This window comes from Antechinus flavipes, chromosome 5, assembly GCF_016432865.1.
Source record: "Antechinus flavipes isolate AdamAnt ecotype Samford, QLD, Australia chromosome 5, AdamAnt_v2, whole genome shotgun sequence".
In the NCBI taxonomy this organism is placed as follows: domain Eukaryota; kingdom Metazoa; phylum Chordata; class Mammalia; order Dasyuromorphia; family Dasyuridae; genus Antechinus; species Antechinus flavipes.
The window spans coordinates 299184007-299197104 of record NC_067402.1 but is presented as its reverse complement, the minus strand read 5'-3'; the positions used below and the strand labels follow the sequence as shown (position 1 = coordinate 299197104).

Sequence of the window (13098 nt, the reverse complement as noted above, 5' to 3'; positions counted from 1 at the left end):
TCTGAGAAGCCACCGTGAAGATCTTGCTGTGTGCCTCCTCGTGCTTCTGTCCCCGGAATATGGATCCGTGGAACTCCGCCGGGCATGGTGTGATAGAGTCCCGAGGTTTTCGTTGGTGACCTGGACAGAGCCACCTGTTCCCTGAGGACGGATGACAGGTCCGAAGTCACCCGAACTATGGACATGTTAATAGCTCCCCCTGTAAAACAGATGCCTCCTGGGAATGTCATGCTACAGTTTGATGTTACTGGTGTGTCAGCCCACTCCCCCATTTGTTTCCATTGGCGGTGGGTCCCGGATCCAGATAGAAGAGGTATCATCTTATCCTCTAGAAATGTCCATGTAGATAGCAGATTCTTTTCTCTAGATGTTATTCTTCCTACAGCTCCATGTTAACCAATCCAACAAGCCTGTTCTTGGTCCCAGTCTTCCTTTTTGTTGCAGTGAAACTTATGTTATACATCCTGAGTTCCCTAATTTAAAGTTCTCTCCTTCAGCACACTGCAGTCCTGAAAAGTTGTACGTTGCCCCTACTTGGAACCCATTATATTTGGGTATTCGAAGTCCCATAAGCGTGCCTCTAATAACCTTTTGGCCATCAGACCCCGAGGACCTTCTCCCCACTTTTGTTACATCAGTCTTTCATGGTCCTTCAGGAATTGAGTTCCCTTCCTTATGGCTTTTTTTGTCCACCCTAGCAGCAGCTATTCGTTTTCTCTCGCTCACTTTTTAAGTACAGTGCTGTCACCCCTGTTGTATAACCATTGCATCTTCTAGTGTGTCCCACCCCTGATTATACCTTTTGACTTGGTCCTTTCACTATGATCCCAGTGTTAATGGACAAGGATCGTGGGGTGTAACATATATGCATTGTATGCTTTTGCAATGTTTATCTTATGAAATGGATACTAAAACTCAAACTTTATGGCCTGAAAAGCAAATTCACATCTGCATAGCAACACATACTCCATTGTCAATATGGCCTGCAGTTGCTCCTCAGTGGTACCATTCTCCTGCCCGAGAAACATTGTATTATCTTCACTAGAAAAAAGTGATGTATTTCATGTATTGTTTTAGGGGTTCTGCTTCTAGCATCTCTTATTGCCTCTGCAATTTCCATTGCTGTTTGTGGAAATCAACAGACATCCTCCCCCCCTCAATTTGTAAACTCTTTGTAACATAATATTACTCTTGCTTTGTAAAAAGAAGAAGCTGTTAACCAGAACTTATTACAACTTATTGCTAAAATAACAGATACTTGGTTAGTTTTAGGAGATCATGTAAAGTACTTAGAATGCTGGCTTACATGAGATGTGATTATATTTGGTAAATTTGCTGCTGTAAAAGTTAATGCATGTAACTATTCTTGGAATCACTTAAGAACTCATTTGTTTGGTGCATTCCAGACTTCTAAAATTGGTGTTAATATGGCAGCCTTTGAAAAAATCATTCAGGATATGAATTGGGCTTCTTTGGATCAATCTGACCCCAAGGGCATTGCTGATAAAATCCGTAGGTGATTCCAGCCAGCCCTGTCATCTTGGCACTCTGTGTTCTCATTCCTCGGCCCTGTCATCGCCAGTCGTCGTCCCTGTTGACATTCTGCTGCCTGATGCCCTGGCTCTGTCGAGTAATAGTGAGCTTGTGTAAGCAAACAGCGGCTTATTTACCGCACACGTTTGCATAAGAGAAGTGAAGGGGAATTTGTGAGCTCATAGGTGGTCACACCTGCTTGGTGATGCAATCCCACCCAGCCAGCCTGTGCACGGCTTGCTGCGTGTTCCTAGGCATTCTGGCCTGCTCGATCCACGCTCAGTCTGCAGTAATTAGTGCCATTCTGACCTGGCACAAACCCCCACTTCAGTGTGCTCATTGGCCGGTGGAGGCTGGGAAGCTTTGGGAGCAGAGATGTTATGGGAATGGATCTGCAGGCGCCCAGAGAGGAGGAGAGGCAGTTTGTCTGAGAAGGCTCAAATTTCTCCTTGAACCCGACTTTCACAGAGTCCCTTCATACACTGACTGATTTATGTCCTTTTTGTTTTCATTTGTGTTTCCCCAGCAACATTGTGGTTAGAAAGCATTTAAGGGTACAGTTAATGATAATAAATGTCTCTTCTTATTATTACTTCATTTTGGAAGAACACCAGTGTCTTTTTGTCTTTCTTTCTCTCACGTTTCATGGTCTCTGTGAGAGCCAGAACAGCTGGTCTGATTTCTGGCATTTTTACAGGTTGTGGATTCCACAAGTTTTCTCCAAAAGTCTCCAAAAAAAAAAAGGAGACTGAACTGAACCACCACTCCCAATGGAAAAAGGAAAAGACCTGAGCTCCCGGGCAAAGGGGGAGAGATGTGAGCTCCCAGGGAAAAAAGGAAGAGAGATGAGCTTCCAGGGAAAAAGGGGAAGAGATGTGAGCTCCCAGGAAAAAAGGGAAGAGATGTGAGCTCCCAGGGCAAAGAGAGAGGAAGGGGGCAGTACTGTGAGATATGATTAATCAAATTTAGAAGTGTTGCTTTGTTGGCTTCTGTGTTCTTAATTGTAAAATGAGGGAAGGGTAGGTGGACTAGACATTCTTTAAGGTGTCTTTTAGATTTAAATCTATGATCCTCTGATTTCATTTTTACAAATAATAACTAATCTTGAAGGCTTTAGTCCAAAAGAAGATCACATTTGTCAGGCAAAGTATAATTAAGATAAATATACTTAAAATATCAACTGATTCCTTCTCTCTTTTTTCATTTGTCTTTGTTACCTCTCCCTTTTCTCCACCCTCCCTTCTATCCTTTCCTCTTCCCCTTTTTCTTTCTTACCCTTGTCCTTCTCAGTTTCTATCCTCCCTCTGAGTTTCTGTTTATCTTTTTCTCTGCCTTTATCTGTTTCTGTTTCTCTCTCTCCCTCCCTCCCTTCTCTTTCTTCCTCCTTCCTTCCCTCTCTCCCTCCCTCCCTCTGTTTCTCTTTCTGAATTAAGTTTCATATCTTTTCTGCTCTTTTTCTACCTTGCCCTTTATCTTTCTAGTCCATACCCTTACTTATTACGGTGATCCCTTATTTATAGCCAATAACTTCATATAATTTGCCTATAATAATAGTGATAATTTTTTAAAGAATTACGAATATTATTTTCTCTTGTAGGGAAGTAAACAGTTTAAGTTCTATTGAATCTTTTATGTTTTCCACCTGTTTCTATGTATTTATGCCTCTCGTGGACATAGATATGTGTGTGCGTGTGTGTATTTAACACACAAACTGTTGTGTATGTATAAATATATATGTGTGTGTGTGTGTGTGTATAGTCAAGGTTTTGGTTTAGTTCTGATCTTCTTATGAAAACTTAGAATCTTATTTCATTGAATGAACTTTTCCCTTCTTGATGTATAATATTTAATTTTGCTAAGAAAAAGATTCTTAGTTGCAGTCCTAGCTCCTTCGTCTTCTAGAATATCATGTTCCATGATCTCTTGTCCAATAATGTTGCAGCTGGGAAGTTCCATATAATCCTGACGCCCTCATATAGGAATTATTTCTTTCTGGCTAACTGTAGTATTTTTTTCTTGCCCTGGCAGGACATCCCATGAGTCCTTATTTTTCTGATCCTAACTGCTGTATTAGACACTGTTCATTTTCCTGTCTTTTTAGATACTTTTTCCTCTTTGGGTTTTCATGACTACTCTTTACTGGTTCTCTTAACACCTATTTAATCTACTCCTTTACTCTCTAGTCATTTATATCAGGCTTTCTTACTCTACTTGTGTACTAAAGATCTATCTAATTAGACATTTCTATTCTTTCAACATTCTATTAGTATTAGCATCAGTTTTTATAGGTTTATTTTCTTCTACATGCAGGCATTGATCTCCCATGTCAAGTTTCAGTCTCTCCTTTCTATACTCTACATGCTCCTCCTATGCTCCTATCTCAACTTTTAACCTTCCTTTTTGTGTTGTTTCACCTCATCAGATTATAAGTTTCTTGAGAGTAGAAATGAGCTTTTCTTTTTTTGTATTTGTACCCCTTAATGCTCAGCACAGCACCTGGTATATATTAGACATTTAATATTTATTCTGAAACTGACTGGGCAAAATGAAGAAATTGCATTACTTGAACTCTGAGGTTTTTTCCAAGTCTGTATGGTCTTAAGGTTAAACTACAATAAGAATACTTCCATAGTTAATTTGCATTTTATTGCAATACCAATCAATTTCCATGGGGATATTTTATAGAATTTTATAAAATAATAAACAAAATTACGTTGGAAAAAAAGCACAAAAATAAAACACTAAAGGAAATGATGGAAAGAGATAAATATGAAAGTGGGATGGCACATCCAAACCTCAAAATCCTACCACAAAGCAGGAGTGTTCAAAATCTTTGGTTTTTGTTTAAAAATATCAAAACACATAAATGAATGGAACAAACTAGAAAAGAAAGAATTAGATAAAATCAGTCTAAATAGGTAAGTGATAAAGTGGAAAGCAAATTACTTAAGGAAAAAAATATGCAACAAAAATTGTTGTAGAGAAAATTGCAAAGTAATCTGACAGAAATGAGTGTAGACCAATGCTCTTATATCACATTTTATAATATGTTGTAAATCGATATGTCACCTTAAAATAAATGATCAGAAAAATATAGGTGAGAAGTAGATCATATGATTCTCATAACTATGGTTAGGAAAAGTATGTTTAATCAAAGAAGAGATGGGGTCATTACAAAGAATGAAACTACAGAGCGTGGATTACGTGAAATTGGAAAGCATCTACACAGACAAAATGAATGAATCTAGGATAAAAAAGAAAGTGGTCAAATGGGAAATCTTAGTATTAAATTTGTCTAATAAGGGTTTGCATCAAATACATATGCGTGTATATGTGTATATAAAACTAATAGAAATATCCTAAGAAATAAATGGTCAAAAAACAGATAAAAATTCTACTTCAATCACTAGGAAAAGAATGCACATGAAAAGAACCCCGAGGTTTCACATCACATCCTGCAAGTTGGCAAGGATGACAAAACCATGTGGCAGTTCTCAGGGTTGGACGGATTATGGCATGATAGCTGCACTAATGCATTGCTGCTGGAGTTGTAGAAAGGCAGGATCTTTTTAAAAAGCAATGTGGACTTAGGAAAATGTAACTAAAATGTTCATATTTTTTGAATCAGCAACTCACTGCCTGGACTTAAAGCCCAAGAAATCCCCACATACACCTAAATATTTATTAGCAACACTTTCTGTGCTGGCAAAGAAGCCCGAGGTTTCACATCACATCCCGCAAGTTGGTAAAAATGACAAAACCATGTGGCAGTTCTCAGGGTTGGAAAGATCATGGAATGATAGGTGCACTATGACATTGCTTCTGGAGTTGTAAAATGGCACGATCATTGTGAAAAGCGTTTTGGACTTATGCAAATAAAGTAACTAAAATGTTCAGATCCTTTGAATCAGATATTTACTTTCTGCACTTAAACCCCCAAAAACCTATAGATAGGGGGGAAAAAACTTCATATACACCTAAATATTTATTAGCAACAGTTTTTGTGCTGGTAAAGAAGTGGAAACAAGGTAGACGCAATGTCTGAACAAACTTTGGTACACAAATGTAAAAGTATCATTACGTTATAAAAAAATGGCCTATGTGATGAATACAAAGGGTCGAGAGGAGTGTATGAAATGACGGAGAATGGAATAGGCAGAACCCAGAATACGAGACACGGTGACTAAAATGTAAATAGAAAGCACCAGCGGACACTAAAAAGAATGAAAAAGCGAATTAACAATATTATCAACATAAAGCGCCTTTTGAAAGAGATATGAGAAGAGAATCCCAATCCATGCCTTCATGGAGGCGGGAGCTCAACAGGGGTTCCAAGTTTCCTGCAGGTTTTTCCCGGTATCAGTCAGCTGATGCTAATTTCCCCCTCTTTAAAAAATCCTGTTTGCTACATAGGACGGCACCCTTTGAGAAGGGAAAGAGACTTGGGGTAATTGAGATGCTGTAAACAGAAGACAGACGAGGGCAAAAAAAAAAAAAAAAGGAACCGTTTTTAAAAACGCATAAGAGAAAAGTAAAGATGAAGAGGATAAAGTCCGTGGTGGCGGTCAGAGCACCCAGAGCAGGACGCTCCAGTTCTCAGCATCCCATTTTAGAGTCGGTACGTAGGTCCAAGAGGATAAAGAGCCAAGCAGGGGGAGGGGCGGAGAGGGACAGACTGTCCCCACACCGCTGAGGGCAGCAGACGGGCGGGAAGACCGACGTCTCAAGGGCACGTGGAAGGCGGGAGAACGAGTCCCGGAGCGGGGCTCAGGAGCGGCCCTGCGCTGTCCCAGCGGACAGCCTCCGCGGGCGCCTCCGCAGCTTCGGAACAAATTAAAGTTTCAGGTCCCGGGGGAAAGCTGGCCTGCAAAAAGGTCCTAATTGAGTCTGCACACACCCTTTCTTTCTTCCCTCCCCTTCCCCCGCCTCGGTACCAATCCAACCACTTAGGGGGCCAGTCCCAGGCCAACAGCTCCTCCCTGCCCGTCTTACCCTCCTCCCTCTTCGGCAGGAGGCAGCCAGCACCTCTAGCCTGCACCGGGTCCGCGGACGAGCGTCAGCTTGAACAGGAGCTTGGAAAGTGAGCGTCCTTGCCTGGCCCTTGCCGGGCCCCTTTCCTTCAGGGGTCGAGCCGCATTGCCCCGATCGGGCGATCCTTCCCATTCGCGGGTCCTGGGACTTTAGAAAGAGGGCGGGAAGTAGTGGGGGCAGAGACTGGTGACAGCTGGGCCAAAGGTGCGGCTCCTTCAGAGGGGCGGGGGAGCAGAAAGAGAAGGGAACCAGGTTGTAGGGAGTCTGGTGATCCCTCTCCCCCACTTTCCCGGCTCCCGTTTGTGCGAGAGCCTCCGTGCACGGACGGCAGCGGCCTCCTTTGGAGGGTCTATGTGCTCGGGAAGGACAGGAGATGAGAAGCCCTGGAAACTGCTCCTGGATCCTGTGTTCTGTAGAGGGAGATGCCGTCAGGGCTCCCCGGCCTGTCCTTGCCGTGAGAGGGACGGACGGAACCTCCCTGACCCAGACGGTGCCGCATTTCTCGATGCTGAACGTTCCCATTGGCCTTCAGGCTGTTTCACCTTCCGTAGTTCTGTGAAAGGAAACCGCGGCCCCAGGAGACACGGCCGCATCTATTCCAAGCCCCGGCGCTGTCCGGCTATTGTAGGGAGGGGAACTTCCTGGGGTCCATTGTCATCGTCTTCTCTAGGCTGTCTTTAGACGGTCTCTATCAGGAGGCTGTATTTGGAAGGTCTCTACCAGGAAGTTGTATTTAAATGTGCATGGAGGGAAAGCGCTCTGGCAAGGGGGGAGTCCTTGTTTTGTGTCTGTGCGCGCTTTAAAGATTACGGAGAGACGGCGAGACCCACTGGGAGAAGGCCTTGACCGTTGTAAGATACAGGGGGAGGAAGAGCTAATTGAGGGACCCCACTCTGAAGGATTCTAACCTAGAGACTCGGCCCCAGCATCTCCCCCAATTCAAAGCCATTGTCCTTCCTGTCTCCATATATCGAGCTGTTACTTGGAGAAGGGGTGTGTGCATATGTGCTTGGGGGCTGATGAAAGCAAATAAAAGGAAACTAAAGCTCAAATCACTCTGATGCTTAGCTCTGGTTTCCTGGGGTGCCAGAGCCTGCTTATATGGATACCTCGGTTCTTAGTTTCAGGGGGGTACTGTTAATGGTGAAAAGATGCGGGAAAACTCCTGGGACAAGAACATGCTGCCAAAATCATCAAGGCTGGAAAGGGGGTGTTTTCCATCAATTTCTTTTCAGTGCTTCTTAATAATTTACTCTAAGCCACCTTTGGTAAGTAACCTTGCTGCAGTTACACTAGAATTCGATGCTCAAGGTTTAATATAAGCATTTCCTCTCCCTACAAAGTACTGATTGATTGTTTTTTAATTAATTAGAAAGATTAAGCCACTTATGGTTGACTTTTTAAATCATGGCAAGTTCGAATCCTTGGGGTTGATGTCATGCTATATTCAGTACGGTGAATAAGGGAGTCATTCTGAAGAAAATAGCTGCCACTGAGAGGATTTTCCCTTACCTCTACTGTAGGTACTTGTACTTGAATACAAGCCGGTGTTAAATGTGTGTGTGTGTGTGTGTGTGTGTGTGTGTGTGTATCACATGATTCTTATGGCCCATTTTGCTTTTGAGGAGAAAGATGAGGCCCTAGTCCCTTTGAATCATGATCTTTTATTTTAATTAGACTTAAGCTCAATTCAGTAAAGCGTATTTACCAATGGCCTTCAGAGAAAAACACATGACACTTGCTTTCTTCTACAACAACATTTTTGACTGTAATAAGCTGGGTAGGGTTTAATGTGCTTTTTAAAATATTAATTGAAGGACTATATTTTTTCTATAGACATGAATGTTTCTTATAGAATCTTAGGACATGTTTTCTATTATTGTTTATATCAGAATAGATGTTTTATGGACGTAATCAGACATAACTGGAAATTGATTATTGAGAGACTGATAGACCTCAGAATGATCTCGTTTGTTGAACACCACAGGCGGGCTAGCCTATTTGTACTGCCGTGGTAGGGACTGCCAATTATGGCACATGTTTCTACAATATTTTCCTGGGACCTTAGGGTCTTTTGGAATCAGGGGTATCAGGGAGTAAAATTATCTTCGTGGACTGGGCAATTTTTGAACGTGAGGATGAGAAAATCATCTCGCAAAGGCAGGTTTATCCATTATATCTTGTGCTCAACATGTTACTGCCACTAAATGGCGTATTTACTTTCATGTGCCTGGTTGTCAGGTCAACTGGGATTGGAGGGTTTTCTCCTCTACTTGAGTATGGAATTCTGCCTTGAAAATTTGCATAATGCTTAAGAAGTTCACATTTTAAAGGTCATTTTAAAGGGCTTCCCCCTCCTCATTCCACCGAGCACTCGGCTAACTGTGATTCTCAGGTGTACCCACACTCAGAATGCCAAGACACATTAGAGATCTGGTAGATGATGCACTGGGCAATGTGAGGGCAGGGCTCCGTCCTGGCCGTGTCTACCTCTGATCAGCTGGATCTCAGAGCAAGAAGCCGAGCCCAGAACCAGAGGAGCCTCCTCTCGCAGCCACAGCCACATCCTCCCGGCACTGTTGGACCCAGCGAGGCTCCGGAGAACCAAGGTGAAGGCCCAGCGCCGGGTCCTAGTTCTGAGGAGGTGCCCAGGTGTTACACCAGGCCTGGAGGCCCGGGCTCCGGACTTTTCATCCTCCCGGTTCTCACCAACCCGGCTGGATACATTGTTCCGCCCTCCTCACCCCCAGCAGCGCCAGCCCCAGAGGAAGCACGAAGCTCCCTCTCTCCTGCCTCGACACCGGCCCGCCTTGGATGCACAACGTTCTGTTTTGCGCCCCCTTCCCCTCCCCAATTCTCTGCCCTGCCTCCACCTCCCCTCCTCTTCCTGCCCTCCACGTGTCTCGGGCTGCGGTCTAACAGCACTTGTGCTCCTGCTGGGGCTCCAGGGGCGAGGCCAGGGGGGAGGGGGCTGGCACAGGGTGTCGGGGCGGGGCTCCTCTCCCATAGAGTCCTGGGGTGGGGGGCTGCAGCAGGTCAGTTTGCCTAGGTCAGCTTGCTTAGCTCAGCCTCCTGGCTTTTCTGTTCTCTCTCCCCCTGGAATCCTAACAGCCTTTGGTGAGGTCTTCCTACCTCCATCTTCTATTCCTAAAAGGTAAGTAGAGGCAGGAGGACCTGCGCAGGTCGGGGGAGAAATTACCTGGACGGCCAGTGCGCCCTTCAGAAAGCCCGGCCCCGAGCCGGACTGCGGTTCTTGGGCAGCACTGACACAGGGGCTCCCGGGCCTGCGGCAGTGGGCTGGGAGTCCCCTCCGCCCTCTCCGCCCCTCGTGGAACAATACTTGGTCCCTGAGTGACAGGATGTAGCGGGGTACTGGCAGCCGGGCCATCTGGACTCTGGAGCCCATCGCTGAGCTCTGAGGGGGAGGGAGCTCAACCTGGAGAAGATGTGGGGTTCACAGATGCGGGCTTTCCCAGGCAGAAGCACAGCGGGAAATGAGGAGAAATGGCTCTTTTTTTACCCAAAGGCCTTTTCTCCCAAAATTTCAGAACAAAGCCGGGATCCAGAAACAAACTTGCTGCTCCAAGCAGGGTCAGAGTTAGAGTCTGGAGTAGCAAATTTGGGACTAAAAATAGGGATCCAGACCCTGAAAGGATGGGGGACCCTTGACCTACCAAACTTGTCTTTCCAACAGGGTTAGAGCTAGAGTCCTGAGTAGTAGCAAATATGGGACTGAAACTAGATCTGGGCCTTTAGGGATCCAGACCCTGAAAGGATGGGGGGGAACTCTGACCCAGCAACCTAAGAAAGGTGACCCCCAAGCCTACTCACTTTTCCCCCCTGCAGGGACGAGGAGATTGTGGATTCTTGGGATCCTGGAGAAGTGAGATAAAGTTCCAGAGATTTAGTGACCCCGAGCTTCATGATTTTTTCTTTGGTGGGGATGATGCTACCCCAGGAGAGGCCCAGGGAAGTAGGGCAGCTGCGACCCCTGGCCCTTTGCTCTGTAACCTAGAACTTCGGAAACTAGGAAGAATAGCGTTGAATTAGGAAGAATTGTTTTCTAGCAATTTCAGACCTCGGGATTAATGATCCTTGAGCTAAATTAGCCTGGTGCTGCTTGGTATCTGAAGGCAGGGCTAGGAACTAGGGGTAAAGGAGACCAGGAAAGGAAGTACAAACAGGTCAGCTGAGGTTACAAAGACTGGAGAGGAGTTCTCTCAGGTATAAAAGAAGGGTCCTGGCTGTGTCCCTTCCAAGCAGATGCTGGAGGACCATTCGGATCACTTGAACAGCACATGATTGGGAACGAGTGGCCCCTGGGACCCTTTCAGCTCTCCTGAGCTAGAAGGACATTTGTTGGCTATTTTTACAGCACATGGGGAGGTATGGGTGGCCACTGAGATCACTCCAGCTCTCACTGTTCTACCTTTGGTGTCGGTACGTCCCTAGGTGATCGGCCAGGTGTGGAGGCAAGATGGCATACAAATTAGTGGTCATGGGCAGCTGTGGCGTGGGCAAGAGTGCACTGACCAACCGCTTCTTCCAGAAACAACTTGTGACTGACTACACGTCCAGTGCTCTAGACTTGTACCAGATTGTGGTGGTGGTGGATGGGGATCCTTGTCAGTTGATCATCTGGGACAGTCTAGGAGGTGAGCAGCAGTATGACCAGTGGGAGGCCTTCATGCGCTGGGGGGACGGCTTCCTCTGTGTCTATGCTGTTGATTATATCAAGACCTTTGTAGATCTGAACCTCTTCTGGGACAAGCTTCAAGAGATTAAGGGTACCAGCCGGGTGCCCATGGTGCTGGTGGCCAACAAAACTGACCAAGCACACTGGCTGGTGGACTCAGACTTGGGTCAAGAAGCAGCCAAGAATTTTGGGGTGCCCTTTGTGGAGACCTCGGCCAAGACTGGTCAGAACGTGGAACACGCTTTTCATCAGCTGGTCCGCCAGATTCGCAGGGTGCGGGCTGAGGTGCTCCCTGATGCTGAGCAGAACCGGGGCTGTGGGTTCAAGTATTGCACCATCATGTGAGCGCTTGTCCCTTATGTGGGCCCTGCTCCCTAATTGCATTGATTTGGGTGGGGGATTCATTTTAAAGGGACTTCCCTCATCCACTCATCCACTGTTGCCAACCTGGTTTTCTTGTGGTGTAGAATTTATTACAAATAAAAGTTGGTTTGTTTATAAGTGTGCTGCTGGTGGTTTCTCTGGGGCTTTGTGAGCTTTCAGGTAGGAATAACACGGGTGCCGTGTGGCCTGGTGGAGAGAGCTGGGAGTCAGGAAGGTCAGATCTTGGGCCTCAGTGTTCCCATCCGTAAGATTCCATTTGGGGGAGAAGTTTAGATGGCTTCTCAGTCACCTCCCAGCTCTGGGTCAGTAGGGACCCCAGGGCACCTGTCTCTGACCTGAACTGTCTCTGACACATTTCCTTGGTCCTGATGGGCCAGTGTGTCCTTTCAGTCCAGAGAAATTAAAACACTTTAGAGAAGTTAATTCGAGCCCTACCTGACCAAGTGGGGTCCCACCCAAATAGACCCCAGACTATTGGATCAGGCAATTTAACAAGGATTGTTGAAGGGTCCTGACTGGAGAGGGGGAGAATCCACCATCATCCCCGAGATGACCCTTCTCCCCTTACGTGACCTGTGATAAAACACTGTTACCTATTGTTTCTCATTTTTCCCTCAGGAGCTCAGCTGTATCCCAATAGCAGTGACCACAGTAAGGAGCTGGCCTGGGAGGGGAGCAAGGTCGGGTCCTCAGCCCTGACCTCGCTCCGTATCCAGGGCCAAACCAGGGGGAGGCCTCAAGTTGGGCTGGCCTAGGCTTGGTTCATTTTGGGGGGTCTGAGTCCACCTTCATAAGATGAGATAAAACAAGGGACAACCCAAAGTCCTTGGTTAGTCAGAAGCCAGTTCAGATCAGGAGGCGAGCGGGAAGAAGGGACTCCTTTGCTCATCGGGGGGCCCAGAAAGGAGAGGAAGGAGGTTTGCTTGTGAATTGCCTTCACTCAGATCTAGAGGGAGAGAATCATCTGTCTCATTGATTGTAATTTCCTCCTTTTTGTTGCTAATCTGATTTTTATTTGTAATAATACAGTAAACCGTCTGGTGCTATGGGAGATTTCTCCTTCAGTCTCATTGTCTCATTGATTGTAATTCTCTCCTTTTTATTTGATTTAGTTGATTCTCTACAATTTTTATTTGAAATAATACAGTAAACAGAAAAAGATTTCTCTTTCAGTCACAAAATACAAAAAACTTCTGCCCATAAAAATGGCCTGCTACTTCTAATTACATCCTCCTCCACCTCTTGACCTGAAAATTTTGTTTTATATAAAATAATAGCAACTTGACAAGTCAGTCATTTGAATGTGAAAGCTTGGCTCCATCCCCTCTGTTTATTAAAAGGGGGGATGTGTCATGATAGAAATCTACTTTTCTATTCTCTATTTGTTATTATTTAGTCTTTAAAGTCGGGTCCGAATCTTCATGGGATTCCATTTGGGGTTTAGTTGGTAGAGA

At 45.3% G+C, this 13098-nt stretch overlaps 1 protein-coding gene across 1 annotated transcript; it reads left to right on the top strand.

Moving 5' to 3' along the window:
• The first annotated feature begins 11041 nt into the window (after nt 1-11041).
• Nucleotides 11042-11605, top strand: LOC127538788 (GTPase NRas-like). The gene has a single exon (XM_051962531.1). The coding sequence runs from the start codon at nt 11042-11044 to the stop codon at nt 11603-11605; it is 564 nt and encodes a 187-aa protein (XP_051818491.1).
• Nucleotides 11606-13098: the final 1493 nt, after the last annotated feature.

What these genes read in the sequence shown, in the direction of transcription:
- LOC127538788 (XM_051962531.1), top strand. Translation starts at nt 11,042, where the DNA reads ATGGCATACAAATTAGTGGTCATGGGCAGCTGTGGCGTGGGCAAGAGT.